Source organism: Leguminivora glycinivorella, chromosome 27 (genome assembly GCF_023078275.1).
Source record: "Leguminivora glycinivorella isolate SPB_JAAS2020 chromosome 27, LegGlyc_1.1, whole genome shotgun sequence".
Taxonomy (NCBI): Eukaryota; Metazoa; Arthropoda; class Insecta; order Lepidoptera; family Tortricidae; genus Leguminivora; species Leguminivora glycinivorella.
The window spans coordinates 1,952,887-1,967,409 of record NC_062997.1 but is presented as its reverse complement, the minus strand read 5'-3'; the positions used below and the strand labels follow the sequence as shown (position 1 = coordinate 1,967,409).

The window sequence follows — 14,523 nt, the reverse complement described above, 5'->3', positions numbered from 1 at the left end:
ATAAATATCATTTACAGGGTACAGGGTTTATTGTAAAATAAAAACAAACTCTATAATAACTTTGAATTATAATATACATACATTACAAAATTTGTTTCATTTACTTGAAAATATTGGAAGTTTACCAGATATCACATCAAATATGTAATCATCAATGCGATGAAATAAGTTCTCAGGAATTTTATTTAAAATGTTATAAGCCTTCAGTGGATGGACTGCTTCTGCTTCTATTGCTCTCGTGCTTCTTCGTCCCATTGAAACCTCGATATTTACGCATTTTCGTCAATCCGTTTCGATTTGTACACAGGAGCACACATGAGAAAACAACTCAAATGATTTAGGAACATAACTGGGATTGGCTTTTTCTACCTCCAATAAAGTTTGCACTACAAATTCACCGTAAATTCAATTCAATACTTGTATCAAATGATTACGCACTTTATGTAAAACTTCGGAGGTGAGATGACACTTTTCTTCGTACGGCAATTATCCACTTAAACGGTGGTTACGTTTCCACCACGGTCTTGGAAATAGCTAGAATTTAGTTTCTATTTTTCTTGGAGTCATTACAATTCACCACAACAAACTTTACTAGGCCCATATTAAATTTATCTCAAAAACGATATGAAAATGTTTACTGCAATATGGATTTGACAGTGTAAGTCAGCGACAACAATGTCAATTTTGGCCGTAGTGTGCGCTGTGATCGTTTTAGCTACCCCCTCCACCCGCTTTGCACCCTGCCAATACGATTCAATAATTATATCAAATAATCGTTATAACGACTAAAAATATATCAAAAATAGTTATACCGATCGATACGCACCCATTTATTTTAGTGCAAAGACAGCTAACAGATTCTACTCTTTTAAATACGAATTTACTGGCAAGTGCCCCCTTAACATATCGTCACTACTTTGAAAAAATCTCGTACCTATCTCACGCTGCTCCTTAAAGTTAAAACGCAGTAAGTCTATATGCATTCCATACATACTTACTACAATTTTCTTTTCATTGACAGACGAAGATACAAGTTTTTTTAAAAGTAGTGACGATATTTATCTATTATTAAAAACAGGCTTACTTTTTGATTTCCTTAATTTATACACTTTCACTAAGACGTGGGTTTTACAAAGCACATTTTCGTTCAATATAAAATTTTATCGCAAAATCAACACCACTGTTTGAACTGTTTTGAAGACCGTTGCCATAGTTACCGCTGTCGTCGACTCTTCAAGGTTGTCATAATTGTCACGTGACTATGTACGTAAGAGGTTTTATTTTTGGAAGACTACAACAACAACATACAATCACGCCTGTATTCCATAAAGGGGTAGGCAGAACACATGAAACTACTAAAGCTTCAGTGCCACTCTTGGCAAATAAGGGGTTGAAAGAAAACGAAACTGTGACATTGCAGTGACAGGTTGCCAGCCTCTCGCCTACGCCACAATTTAACCCATATCCCATAGTCGCCGTCTACGACACCCACGGGAAGAAAGGGGGTGGTGAAATTCTTAACCCGTCACCACACAGGCAAGACCAGCTTTTCGAAAATTGCGTGATGCTCCATACAAACTTCCACCCCTCCATTTTAGGAAAGTGGGGGGTTAAAAAGAGACAAACAGTAGCCTATGTCACACACCATCTCTTCAACTATCTTTTAAAAAAATCAAGTTAACTCGCTACGCTCGCGGTTCTATATTGGAATCTTTCGCTTGCTCGGTTATCAATATCGGCACGTGCGGTTAAACAACAACTTTGCCCCCTTGTAAAACAAATAGCTATTTACCCAAAAACCTGCCAACTTATTATCATGAAAATCATTTATAAAATCATCATACTTTTTAAACAAAGTTATACACGGTGTTTCCGGTATCACTCAAAACCTCAGACACCCCAACTGATTTTTATTTTTTTAAACTCATCTAGAGTATTCATCTTTTAATCTGATCGTTACTTTTTTTTTAATTGAATTTTTAATTTTCTGTACAGCTCTACTTGACTTGTAGCTCTACACTCAATAAAATAATTGCTAACTACCATCATAAACCATAAGACTATTTATTTGTGTACGTTACTGCAACGACATAAGGTTTACCAATAGACAGCTAAGATGTCACTGTAAAACACTTTAAAGCTTTGTCACAGTAAACTTCAAATTGGACAGGTAATCGCAGTAAGCAAATAAACTCAATATTCAAAATGACAAGGTTGTAATTAGGTACGAGTTCAATTTGTTATGACTTATGATAAACATAGATTAAACTGACAAACAACGTCAAACTAGTAGCGGAAAAAATAATCGTCCAAGTAACCGGCCAGTATTAATACCCCTAAATACTGAAAAAAGGTAAACAACCTCTAGCAATGCGATATACACAATGTTGTATTACGAGTACAATAGAATGGGCACGTAAAAAATAACTAATAATACTAATTTAAACAAAAATATTACCCCCACAATCGATTCTACTCTCGATTCTGAACAATGTGTTTTCAGGTTTTTAGTGTTAAGTGAAACACGGTGTATAGTAAAATAAAAAAACGCAGTTAATATTAAAAACATATTGTTGATAACGTAAAAATATGCCAAATCAAATCGTGGTAGAATTAATCAATCAAAATGTATAAGAATCGACATGGTTTGATACACTTTGTGAATGATTTAATTAACTTTCGTATATTGATTTTAACGCCATCTAGCGGGGAGCGGCGGAAGTTTTGAAAATGTATGTATTCACTTTTATTAGAGAGGAATTGAAGCGTTATAATGGACTAATTTAAATTTACGTATTTTAAATTTAAATACAACAATATTATGTATCTATTAATATTGTTGTATTTATATGTCAGTGGCAAAAATATTTACGATTATCGACTCTACGTCTACAATACATACATAATCAATTACAAATAAAACCGGTAGAGAAATTATTATTTGCAGAGGTACCGTTGATGTTTTAACAATCCACTTACTGAAGCTGTATAACTAACAATCTATAAATATTACACAAAATTTTGTTGTCCATTAAAAAATCCTTAAATTGAAAACTTTTTTTCCCATGTAGGTAATTCTTATTTTTCTTCCATGTGCATAGTATACCTACCTAGTTTTAACTTTCCAGTCCTCTTGAATCTTGGATAATACTTTTAAAGTATTAAATACATGTAATATTGAATACATTCGACAAAAATAAATTCAACAACCTTTAAACATTATTTTTCCAATTTTTTACACATATTCCAGCTCTGAAACATTTTCCTAACTTTGCTCTACATTACTAAATTGACATTCACGCCATCTACCGTCGAGCGGCTGAACTTCTTAGGAACTATCACGTGGTGCGCCTACGCAAAGCAATGTAAACCTGTTTGGTTCAGTGACGGTCCGGCTGTTTTTATGTCGAGAAGTCCTAGGAAAAATTTAGCTCATTCCTAATTCTAACACTATTTCTACGTTGGTATTGTTATTATAGTGTGTTCTAGTGAAAACATAGTGTGCAGTGCGTGTTATTGAGTGTAATCGGATATGTGATGACTATAGTTTGATGTATCAGTGTCACCATGTTTTTGAGAGACAGAGAGACACTGTAAAGAATGGGGGGAATGAATCCTGGTAAAGTGGAGGACATTTTACTATGGATTTGATGACAGATTTGTCGTCGATATGTAAGTATATATGTTGTTGTGTTATGTTGGTTTGTCTTTTTTAAATTGTTGTTTCCGGTGACAACAACAACAAAAGTTCTAGATTGTGTTTTAGTTTTAATTGTGTTGTTTATTTTATTTTATTTTTATTTCCTTTATTTGGCTGCGTCTTATATGATTTTAAAGTTAAATAATGAAAAAAAAAAAAAAGATTTAACTTTAATACTGTTATGTACATATGTGGATTTAATAAAATTGACAGATGAAAATGACATTTTGCGGATAACGGATGTCTCTGGCAATTTGCACAAGCAAAAAACCTTTTTTTTTTTACTTTGACCCGGACCGGAGTATGAAATGACCGGAAGTGTTGGTCCTCTTAACCGTATAATCTTCAAGTATATTAATAATCCGCTGTATTATAAAAATGACAGTTGAAAATATTATAACCGAGGTCTCTAGCTAGCGATATGCAATTGGCACAAACGAAAAAAAAATTTTTTCATCATACCAACTAATAAAGACTTACTTTGCTATTCGAAAACAGATATCAAAATTGCATTTTATCCACAAGAGTGCAAAGTGATTTCAAACAAATTTTAACTTGATTTCTTAAGCTGGCTAGTAGAATTTAGCTATAAATGATGATTTTGAATCAATATTGAATATATCGATGGATTTCATTTATTTTGATGTTTTAGAGTCAGTATTTTGTTCGTGTTGGTGTGGTGAAAAAAATTGTGTTTCACCCGGTGGCAAAGTTTGTTTAACCTTCGTGCCTTGAAACCCTCGCAACGCTCAAGATTCCGCTTTTGAACCGCTCGCTACGCTCGTGGTTCAATATTGGAATTTTTCGCTTGCTCGGGTGTCAATAATGGCACGTGCGGTTGAACAACTTTTCCCCTTGTAAAAGAAATAACTATTTCTTTTAACCTCTGACCCGGAAGTATAATACCTAATTGTTGGTCCTTTTAACCGGATATTTTGAAAAGTAGGTATATTTAAAAATTCAGCTGGGTTTTTTTTTTTCAAAGTTGTCCACCCCATTTTTTTGTAACATGGGTATTTTTTACGCGATTAATACTCAGAATCGTGAGCTCTTTCGATCCTGATAGGAGAAATTTCCAAATCAAAAAAAGTGGGGTGGTCAACTTTAAAAAAAATGGCCCAGCTGGCCATGTGTAGTTATTTCCCACAGTCGTATAATTAACCGTTAAAGTACCTTTTCTCAAACATGCAATGAAATATTGTCTTTGAACATCTCAAAATACATATTTTAAATTCTTTTTTAAGTAAGCTGTCAGTACTGTCATGTATATATCTGGAACTTGCTTGACGTTTGAGTGTATTTGTATTTTGTCACTTAATAAATAAAATATTGTCCTTTAGTTATTTACATGCCTCCGTGAAAACGGAGTCGTATAATTATACCCACTTGGCCGGAAATCCTCATTTTCCCGGCCTCTGATGTAATGTACTATTACGTACTGACTTAAGCAAACAGTTTTTAAAACCGGTTAAAATTGGTCCTTCGAGCCGGATTATTATCAAAACAAAATACGATTCTAACATTAAATCTATTGAATGGTAAAATTGTATTTTTAAAGTTTGACGTATCTGTCTGTGTGTGTGTGTGTGTGTGTGTGTGTGTGTGTGTGTGTGTGTGTGTGTCTGTGTGGCATCATAGCTCCCGAACGGATGAACCGATTTGAATTCAGTTTTTTTTGTCTGAAAGCTGAGTAAGTCGGGAGTGTTCTTAGCCTGTTTCATGAAAATCGGTCTACTATGTCGCGCTCGGGGGTTTTTTCAAAATTTTAATTTTGTGGTTAGGTTATTTAAATACGATTTTACTGTAAAATATATAATAAAGCTAATTATAGTCAAATACAGGTAATTTTGACCCCTTTTGGAACAATTCCGTCGTATTATAATTATTTTATAAATACCGTTTTGTTTGATATAAACAAGAATAAAGCCATGTGAACAAATCCCTGTAACAATAGAGCTCTCACGCAAAACGACTCTACCTATATTAGGTCTACTATAAAAATCGAAGAATGGTATAAGTAATGAATATTATTTAGCTCTCGAACGGATGAACCGATTTTGATTTAGTTTTTTTTGTCTGAAAGCTAAATTAGTCGGGAGTTTTCTTTTCTTAGCCATGTTTCATGAAAATCTGTCTACTATGTCGGTTTTTTTTGTTAATTTGTGGTTAGGTTATACCGTGTTAACCCGTGTTTGTGTGTTTTACCGTGTTACCGTGTTTTACCGTGTGGTGACGGGTTAAGAATTTCATCATCCCCTTTCTTCCCGTGGGCGTCGAGAAGTTGACTATGGGATACGGTTTAAATTGCGTCGCAAGCGAGAGGCTGGCAACCTGTCACTGCAATGTCACAATTTTCGTTTTCTTGCAACCCCAAGAGTGGCACTGGAACTTTGAGTAGTTTCATGTCCTCTGCCTACCCCTTTATGGGATACAGGCGTGATTGTATGTATGTACGTTTTATCTTAACTAGACAAATATCCGTATAACGTATATAAATGACCTTGAAAAACATCTGTTGCATACTATACTAATATTATAAATGGGAAAGTGTGTGTGTCTGTTTGTTTGTCCATCTTTCACGGCAAAACGGAGCGACGAATTGACATGACTTTTTTAAGTGGAGTTAGTTGAAGTAATGGTGATTGACATAGGCTACTTTCTGTCTCTTTCTAACCCCCCGCTTCCCTAAAATAGGGGGTGGAGGTTTGTATGGAACATTCCGCAATTTTCGTATTATGACTTTGAAAAACATCTGTTGTTATCTAAAATTTGAAGTGCCATAATATTATATAACAGCAATAGCAATAGTTTTACATAAGAATGTAGTAAAATCGCAGTCTGTGCCATAAAATCACTACTTATCTTCACAGAATGCTGAAAAGAATGTGATTTATAGTATATTCTATAAATAAATACTTAGTGAATTTAATTACAGGACGAGTGCATGTGCAGTTAACTAATTGAAACCCTAGGCCACTGTAGAACCACAGTATAATAAAGAGTACTATCGTACAGTATGACCACTCCCGCTCCCCGCTGAAAGTGCCGCCCACCCCCTCTCGGTTACCTCACAGTTACCGCCTGTCAAAAACACGCACAGTCGACCTGTCATATTTCACTCATACAAGCATAGTACGCGTTCACCTACAAGAGCTAAGACTGTGTGCTAGGAATGCGCCTCTTTCAATATATTTGATCGCCAGTGTCCGAGGTGTGGTAGAACTATGTCATAGTGACGTTATTAATCAGATTGTAAGATATTTCTTACTGCTTGTCATTTTGACATGGTTGTAGAGTGGCCAAGGGTTCCAATTGGTTGACTGTACAGTCAACAACACAGCTATGATATGAATATAGACAAAGTGCCAATAATATGTATATAGGACTTTATTACCTGTGCATTAAGGTATATACATATTTCTGGCACTTTGTACTCACAGCTGTGTTGTTGACTATACAATACAATAATGTCTGTGAAGTTGGCATATCAAAGTCTAGCAAATCAAGTATTTATTGGAGTTCTATTAGCATGCACAATAGTTCTAGAGTTCCTGATACTTTATAACAATAGTTCTGGCATATTTATACGAAAAATCGTTACTAATTGACAAATTGATATGCTAACTCCCCACTGCAGCATATCATTTGTTCCCGAATGGATTAAAATTTAGTACACAGCTCCGCCACACGAAAACCAGGAGTTCCTGACAAAAAAAAACCAAAGCACTGACCATCACCAGCATTTGGTAGTTATTTTCAAATAAATTGATATGCTAACTTCACACATGCTCTGCTGGTGTAATTTATAAACACACAAACGTAATTTTGGACCCAAATAAAAGATCTAGCTCCATCGTTTACAGAACTCACGAGTTCTAGGCTCTTACTCAAGTAACAAATCCAAAAAAAAAACAAAACCTTAATAATATATAATTTTTCAAACTTAATACAGTGCTATGCTCACATATTTCATGGAGTTCCAGGCCGTAATAAGGTCTTAAATAAATAGACGTTATTCTAGGCTATACAAAACAGAAGAGAACAGGTATTGAAATTATAAAAATAGGTCCTTATAAATGTAATAATGAATATCTGTGTATCCATACTAATATTATAAATGGGAAAGTGTGTGTCTGTTTGTTTGTCCGTCTTTCACGGCAAAACAGAGCGACGAATTGACTTGATTTTTTAAGTGGAGATAGTTGAAGGGATGGAGAGTGACATAAGCTACTTTTTGTACCTTTCTAACGCAAGCGAAGCCGCGGGCAAAAGCTTGTGTGTATATAAATAAATGTTATAGAACATTTTTACACAGATTGACTGAGCCCCACAGTAACCTCAAAATGCTTGTGTTGTACTCAGACAACGATATAATATCTATGTATGTAAAAAACTGAAATAATGGAAAACATCCCTGACTCAGGAGCACATCTGTTCATCACACAAATAAATGCCCTTACCGGGATTCGAACGCGGACCATTAGATTAGCAGACAGTCACTACCGACTGGGCCAGACCGGTCGTCTTAAAATACGATATATCGAACTATGACCTCGAATATGTTGAATCATCTTAATGTATTCATTTCAATTCATAAAGTCTATATTTGTTTCGTCTAGCATATATTTTAAAAATATTACAATAACTTGTTTTGATAGACACAACCAGAAACAGTATGTGGAAGCCTAGATATAGTTTAACATTTCTATATACCGTCTATACACCGTGTGTTACTTCCGCTCAATTCGACACGTCGTTAGATTCATTAATAGTTATTTGTTATACAAGGGGGCAAAGTTGTATTTTAACGCCGAGTGTGGAATTGAAAAACGAGCAAGTGAAAGGATTCTATAGTTGAACCACGAGCGAAGCGAGTGGTTCGAGAATAGAATCCTGAACCTGCGAGTTTTTTAACACACAAGAAGTAAAATACATTTGCACCCGAGTGTAACACAAAACTTTTCCCCTCACTATAACGTCCTAACTACAACGCAAAAAATGCGTTTATCACTGCTTCCAGTTCCAGTTCCACAGTTAAAATCTTTTTCTTTCTTTGAATCTTTGATAGAAGGCACCAGACCTCGTAGCCGAATGGCATTTCTCCGACGCGAAACGAAAACGAAACGTCGCGAAAGGTAGTCTGGCTCTGTCGCGCCTATACGCAAGAGCGATAGATTCAATTCAATTCAATCATTTATTCATAAATAATAATTTACACGTCACATCATCATATTACAATTTGCATTTCTATTATAGTTCGTTTTGGTATAAATAATAATAGTAGGTACTTAATCTAGTATTAAATAGTACTAACCATAGTTTTATAATTTGCTGTTCATATCACAAAGTCTGTAGGTATTTTACATGCATGTTTTTTTTTTAAGTAAAATTTCGAGTATGAATGTTCTAGAGAATGTCATAGAGATATGTACTTAGATATCTACGAGCGTTTCGTTTCGTGAGCGTTTGTGCCATTCGGTTACGCACCTTGAGATATGCTTGCCTGACCCAGCCAGCTTTCACCCAAGGGATTTGACCGTCAACAGAGTAACGACTGATATTAAGTCCGTTTTCACATTATCCGATCCGATATCGGATGTCGGAAGGATTTCAATGGAAAAAATCCAAGATGGCGCCTGTAATGTATGGGATATCGGTCGACATCCGATATTGGATCGGATAATGTGAAAACGGACTAAGTAATAAGTTTTTTTGCAAAAAAAATATTTTTGGAACAAGCTTTTATCGCCGACTGTACCTTTCTTTCAACAGTCATCTGCTGCTTTCCGAGGCGTTTCTAAAAACCCCTTACTCGACGGGAATACGACGTTTCATAATATAATTCCTATGACCACCTTTCTGCTCCATCATCAGATCAGCTCCATGATACCATTATGACACATCGTCAGATCAGCTCCATGATACCATGATGCATTGTCACGTGATTTACACATGTGTGCAAAATTTCAGATCAATCAGAAACCGGGAAGTGGGTCAAATTTAGCTCCTACGTTTTGATCGAAACTAACACACTAACAAGGCAAGTTAAATAAAAGCTTGTAATAAAAAGTCGCCAGTCCATCCTCGCTGTATCGCAATGCTAATGAACGTTGTGCGAGGAAGTCGCCAGCTCTTCGGTCACCAGTTACCTCAACCAGACGCTTCGCGATTTCTGTGAACAACTTGTTCGCGCTGGGACCCCATGGACTTACAATTTCTACTTCGTCACTGTTTATTTCTTTTTTACCGACTTCTTTACACAGAACGAGGTTCTATATTCGGGTTCGTGTTTTCGCATGAGTGTATGTATGTATGTATGTATTTAATGAAAGTTTGTGCAACTATATCCCCTTTATCCTTACAATAGAATCAATTGGATAATCTAAAGATCGGAACGGTGTCAAGGAAATGAACGGGACTTGTACTATTGTCAGCCAATAGAGGCGCAGGACTATCGGGGACCCTCAGGAGAATGATAAATCCTTTCTAGATATATATAGGGAGTTTTAGTGCACTTTTTTTATTTATTCATGCACTCACATTGTTTATTTATGTATTTATCATTCACTCATTAATTAGTTCATCATTCCCTCATTCATTCGTTCATCATTAATCATTTATTCATCTATATTGAACATTGTCTCATTCACAGATTTTTTCATTTACCTACTCATTGATTCATTCATCGTCATCATCATCATCATCATCATCATTTTCCCACAAATTAAACAACTTATTTACTAAAAGTAAATTAAAACACATTCATTTTAAAAATAAATACCTTCACCTCTCACACTACACGAACCTTTCAGTTTTAGCAATATTAATTAATTTATTTATTTAATCAAAAAGTAACACAGCTACAATTTACACTAAGGCACTGTGAAACTACAAAATACAAAACAAGACACAACCGATAAATAATACAAAAAATAATACAAATTAAACATTAGATTTGGGTGACCACGTAACAGCCTGGCTCCGTTGCGTCGGATTCGGCAGGTTGCCCCGGAACCGCCGAAATACCACACCCTTCGGCCAGAAGTCTGCGCACGCGATGGTGTCCTGAAGCGTGCGCGGCAGGCGCACAAAAAATGAAGTAAAGTACACGTAGTGGCGCGACTGCAGCTGTTGCACCCTCAGCGTGTAGCCAGTCTTCCGGCGAATGTACTCCACCACCTCGTCAGCTCCGGCGGAGTAATGCAAGCGCGACACGTAAAGCGCTTTACTCTGTGTAGCAACTCGCAGACCAGAAGTAATCGGCTCCGCGGCACCACACAGAGTTAAGACGCTACGGGAGCGAAAATGCTAAAATGGAAAGGAGTCCCCCTTTCAATTTGGGAATTTCAGTTAAATATACTAGTGTTATTAACTAGATTTATCGAAAAAAAATGTCCATTAAGAACAACTCAGTTAAAAGATATTGCGAAAAAAATCTTTAAAATCGAGGTTCCGCTCTCGACTGTTTCCTCCTTCAAAACTTATTTAAACGAAACGAAATTTGAGAATCTGAATAACAATGAAATAATCTGTGTCGGACCGTTTAGATTTTTTGGCTAATAGTTACCGATCTTGAGTATCACACCTTTTTTTGAGCCATATTGAAAACTTTGATTGGCTCTAGCGTCTTAAAGTAAAAATTTATTTTTTATTTATTTATTTCTTAAAATTAAATAAATAATAAAAAAAAAAAAAAAAATAACAAAAATATCAAAACGGTCCGACACAGATAAAAATAATAATAATCTGTGTTGAAAAAATCATTGCTCTATCTTCAAAAACCAGGGAGGAAATAGTCGAGAGCGTTTGTATGGAGAATTGACCTGTATCGTATCGTATTGTCTTAATATTTGTACGGAATTCAGAGCTTATACTGCATAAGCAGTTCTTCATGTTACATTTGTCGGCTCCATTATCTACTTTACACACGTCAACGCGGGCAGGGCTCCGCGGTGCAGGGGCGAGCGGAGAGCGGTTTCATTCATTCACTCATTCACTTATTCACTTATTATTCACTAGCTTTTGCCCGCGGCTTCGGAAAGAGACAAAAAGTAGCCTATGTCACTCGCCATCCATTCAATTCAACTATCTCCACTTAAAAAATCACGTCAATTCATCGCTCCGTTTTGCCGTGAAAGACTGACAAACAGACACACACATTTTCCCATTTATAATATTAGTATGGATTTACTTTTTTTTAATCCATTATTAGGAAACGAACGCGCGAACGGTCTTTTTCATCTACATCTTATAAATTGTAGTCGCTCATTTATTCCATAACATTTTAATTTTTATTCTTTCATTAATTATTTATACAATTTGTTTGCTCGTTACTTTTTAATCCACTCTATGCTTCAAATAGTTGCTCGCACTGATTTGTTTACTACTCTTATTTTATTCTTTCACTCTCGAGTAATTTTTTCGCTCATAAAAAATTGTCTGTAATTATTTATATTATTGCCACACAATTTTGTGATATTTTTCTCATTTATGAATTCACATTTCTACATAAAATTTGAAATAGTATTAGTTTCAGATGTATTTCTTCATGATTTACCTATTCGAGCTCCGTTTTTAGGGTTCCGTAGTCAACTAGGAACCCTTATAGTTTCGCCATGTCTGTCTGTCCGTCCGTCCGTCCGTCCGTCCGTCCGTCCGTCCGTCCGTCCGTCCGTCCGCGGATAATCATTCAGCCAGTAACCGTTAGCACTATGCAAAGTGATGAAATTTGGTACCAATTATGAAAAACCTTAAAAAATTTATCACACTTACTTTCTCGCAACCACAACTGCTGGTACAACCTTCTTTGTAAGTACAGAGAATTGTTCATTTTAAGCAGAACCTGAGGAGTTGGTGGTTCCAGCTTCGGTTGAGAAATGAAGCCTTGTGGACTACGTAAGAATTCATCTTCAGTATGGATTAAAAAAGATTATACACCTCTGAACAGCTCCAACTACTTTTCCCTTTTGTCGAAATTGTGCAAAACTTTGAATGGCTGTATCTTAGTAAATATATGGCTTACCAAGACAAAATTATATTCTTAATAACGATAATTTAGTAGAAAACAAATTGTTCATAGCCACTTTTGCCGTTCAAAAAGTTTTTGGTGGTAAAATTTAACAAAAGTCAGAAAAGGTTACAAAATTTTACGGATTTTCATGAATTTAATTATGACACCATGAGCTTTCGAGGTGGAAAACTTGGATTTGTCATTACTATTTCACCTCTAATAATATATAACTAGTTTTTTAAAGGTGCGCGGGGCCCGAGGGCCCCGCGGTGTTCTTTTTTTGTTTTGCTTTTGTGCTTTGCTTATGCTTTTGCTTTTTGTTTTTGTGCTTTGCTTGTTTGATTTATTGCTTTGCTTGTTTGCTTTTTTGCTTTAACCTTTGCGTGCTTGGGAGCACTCTCTGCCCGCAGCTCGGCCTGCGGCCTCGCGTGCTTGGGAGCCTGTCAGACACGCTCCGGGCCTTCGGCCCTCCGCGTAGTTACTGTGTGGGTTGTAGGGAAGTTGGAGCTTAAACACGACCCAATAGTAAAAGTGTCTTGAGAAGCTCACGACGGTTTCGCTTCTCTAAGACACTTTTACTATTGGGTCGTGTTTAAGCTCCAACTTCCCGGTCCGCCGGCGAGCCGATCAGGGACGCTCCGGGCCTTCGGTCCTACGCGGAGCTCGGCCTTCGGCCTTCGCTGGGTTTCGAAGCTCCGCGTCGGGCCTTCGGCCCGCCGCTTCGCTTGTTAAGATACTTACTGTTATTGTTTTGCTTGGGAGCACAGTCTGTACGCAGCTCGGCCTGCGGCCTTCGCGTGCTTGGGAGCACTCTGCCCGCAGCTCGGCCTGCGGCCTTCGCGTGCTTGGGAGCCTGTCAGACACGCTCCGGGCCTTCGGCCCTCCGCGTAGTTACTGTGGGGGTTGTAGGGAAGTTGGAGCTTAAACACGACCCAATAGTAAAAGTGTCTTGAGAAGCTCACGACGGGCCTGCGGCCTGCGGCCTCCGGCCCGTCGTTTCGCTTCTCTAAGACACTTTTACTATTGGGTCGTGTTTAAGCTCCAACTTCCCGGTCCGCCGGCGAGCCGATCAGGGACGCTCCGGGCCTTCGGCCCTACGCGGAGCTCGGCCTTCGGCCTTCGCTGGGTTTCGTTTCGAAGCTCCGCGTCGGGCCTTCGGCCCGCCGCGTCGCTTTTTAGACACTTTGCTTATCGTTCTGCTTGGGAGCACAGTCTGTACGCAGCTCGGCCTGCGGCCTTCGCGTGCTTGGGAGCACTCTGCCCGCAGCTCGGCCTGCGGCCTTCGCGTGCTTGGAAGCCTCTCAGGCACGCTCCGGGCCTTCGGCCCTCCGCGTAGTTACTGTGAGAGTTGTAGGTAAGTTGGAGCTTAAACACGACCCAATATTAAAAGTGTCTTGAGAAGCTCACGACGGGCCTGCGGCCTGCGGCCTCCGGCCCGTCGTTTCGCTTCTCTAAGACACTTTTACTATTGGGTCGTGTTTAAGCTCCAACTTCCCGGTCCGCCGGCGAGCCGATCAGGGACGCTCCGGGCCTTCGGCCCTACGCGGAGCTCGGCCTTCGGCCTTCGCTGGGTTTCGAAGCTCCGCGTCGGGCCTTTGGCCCGCCGCTTCGCTTATTTAGATACTTTTTGTTATTGTTTTCTTGGGAGCACAGTCTGCACGCAGCTCGGCCTGCGGCCTTCGCGTGCTTGGGAGCACTCTGCCCGCAGCTCGGCCTGCGGCCTTCGCGTACTTGGGAGCCTGTCAGACACGCTCCGGGCCTTCGGCCCTCCGCGTAGTTACTGTGGGGATTGTAGGATTTGTAGGGAAGTTGG

The 14,523-nt window shown here is 38.1% G+C and overlaps 1 protein-coding gene across 3 annotated transcripts in view; it reads left to right on the top strand.

Annotated features, from left to right (window-relative positions):
• Positions 1-3,390: 3,390 nt before the first annotated feature.
• LOC125240270 (myelin regulatory factor) overlaps positions 3,391-14,523 on the top strand; it is a 92,935-nt gene continuing 81,802 nt past the window's right edge. For all 3 annotated transcript variants that reach the window (XM_048148132.1, XM_048148131.1, XM_048148130.1), the window contains exon 1: positions 3,391-3,672. In XM_048148132.1, coding sequence (XP_048004089.1) covers positions 3,642-3,672 — 31 coding nt within the window. In that variant the 5' untranslated portion in view covers positions 3,391-3,641. The remainder of the gene's footprint in view (positions 3,673-14,523) is intronic.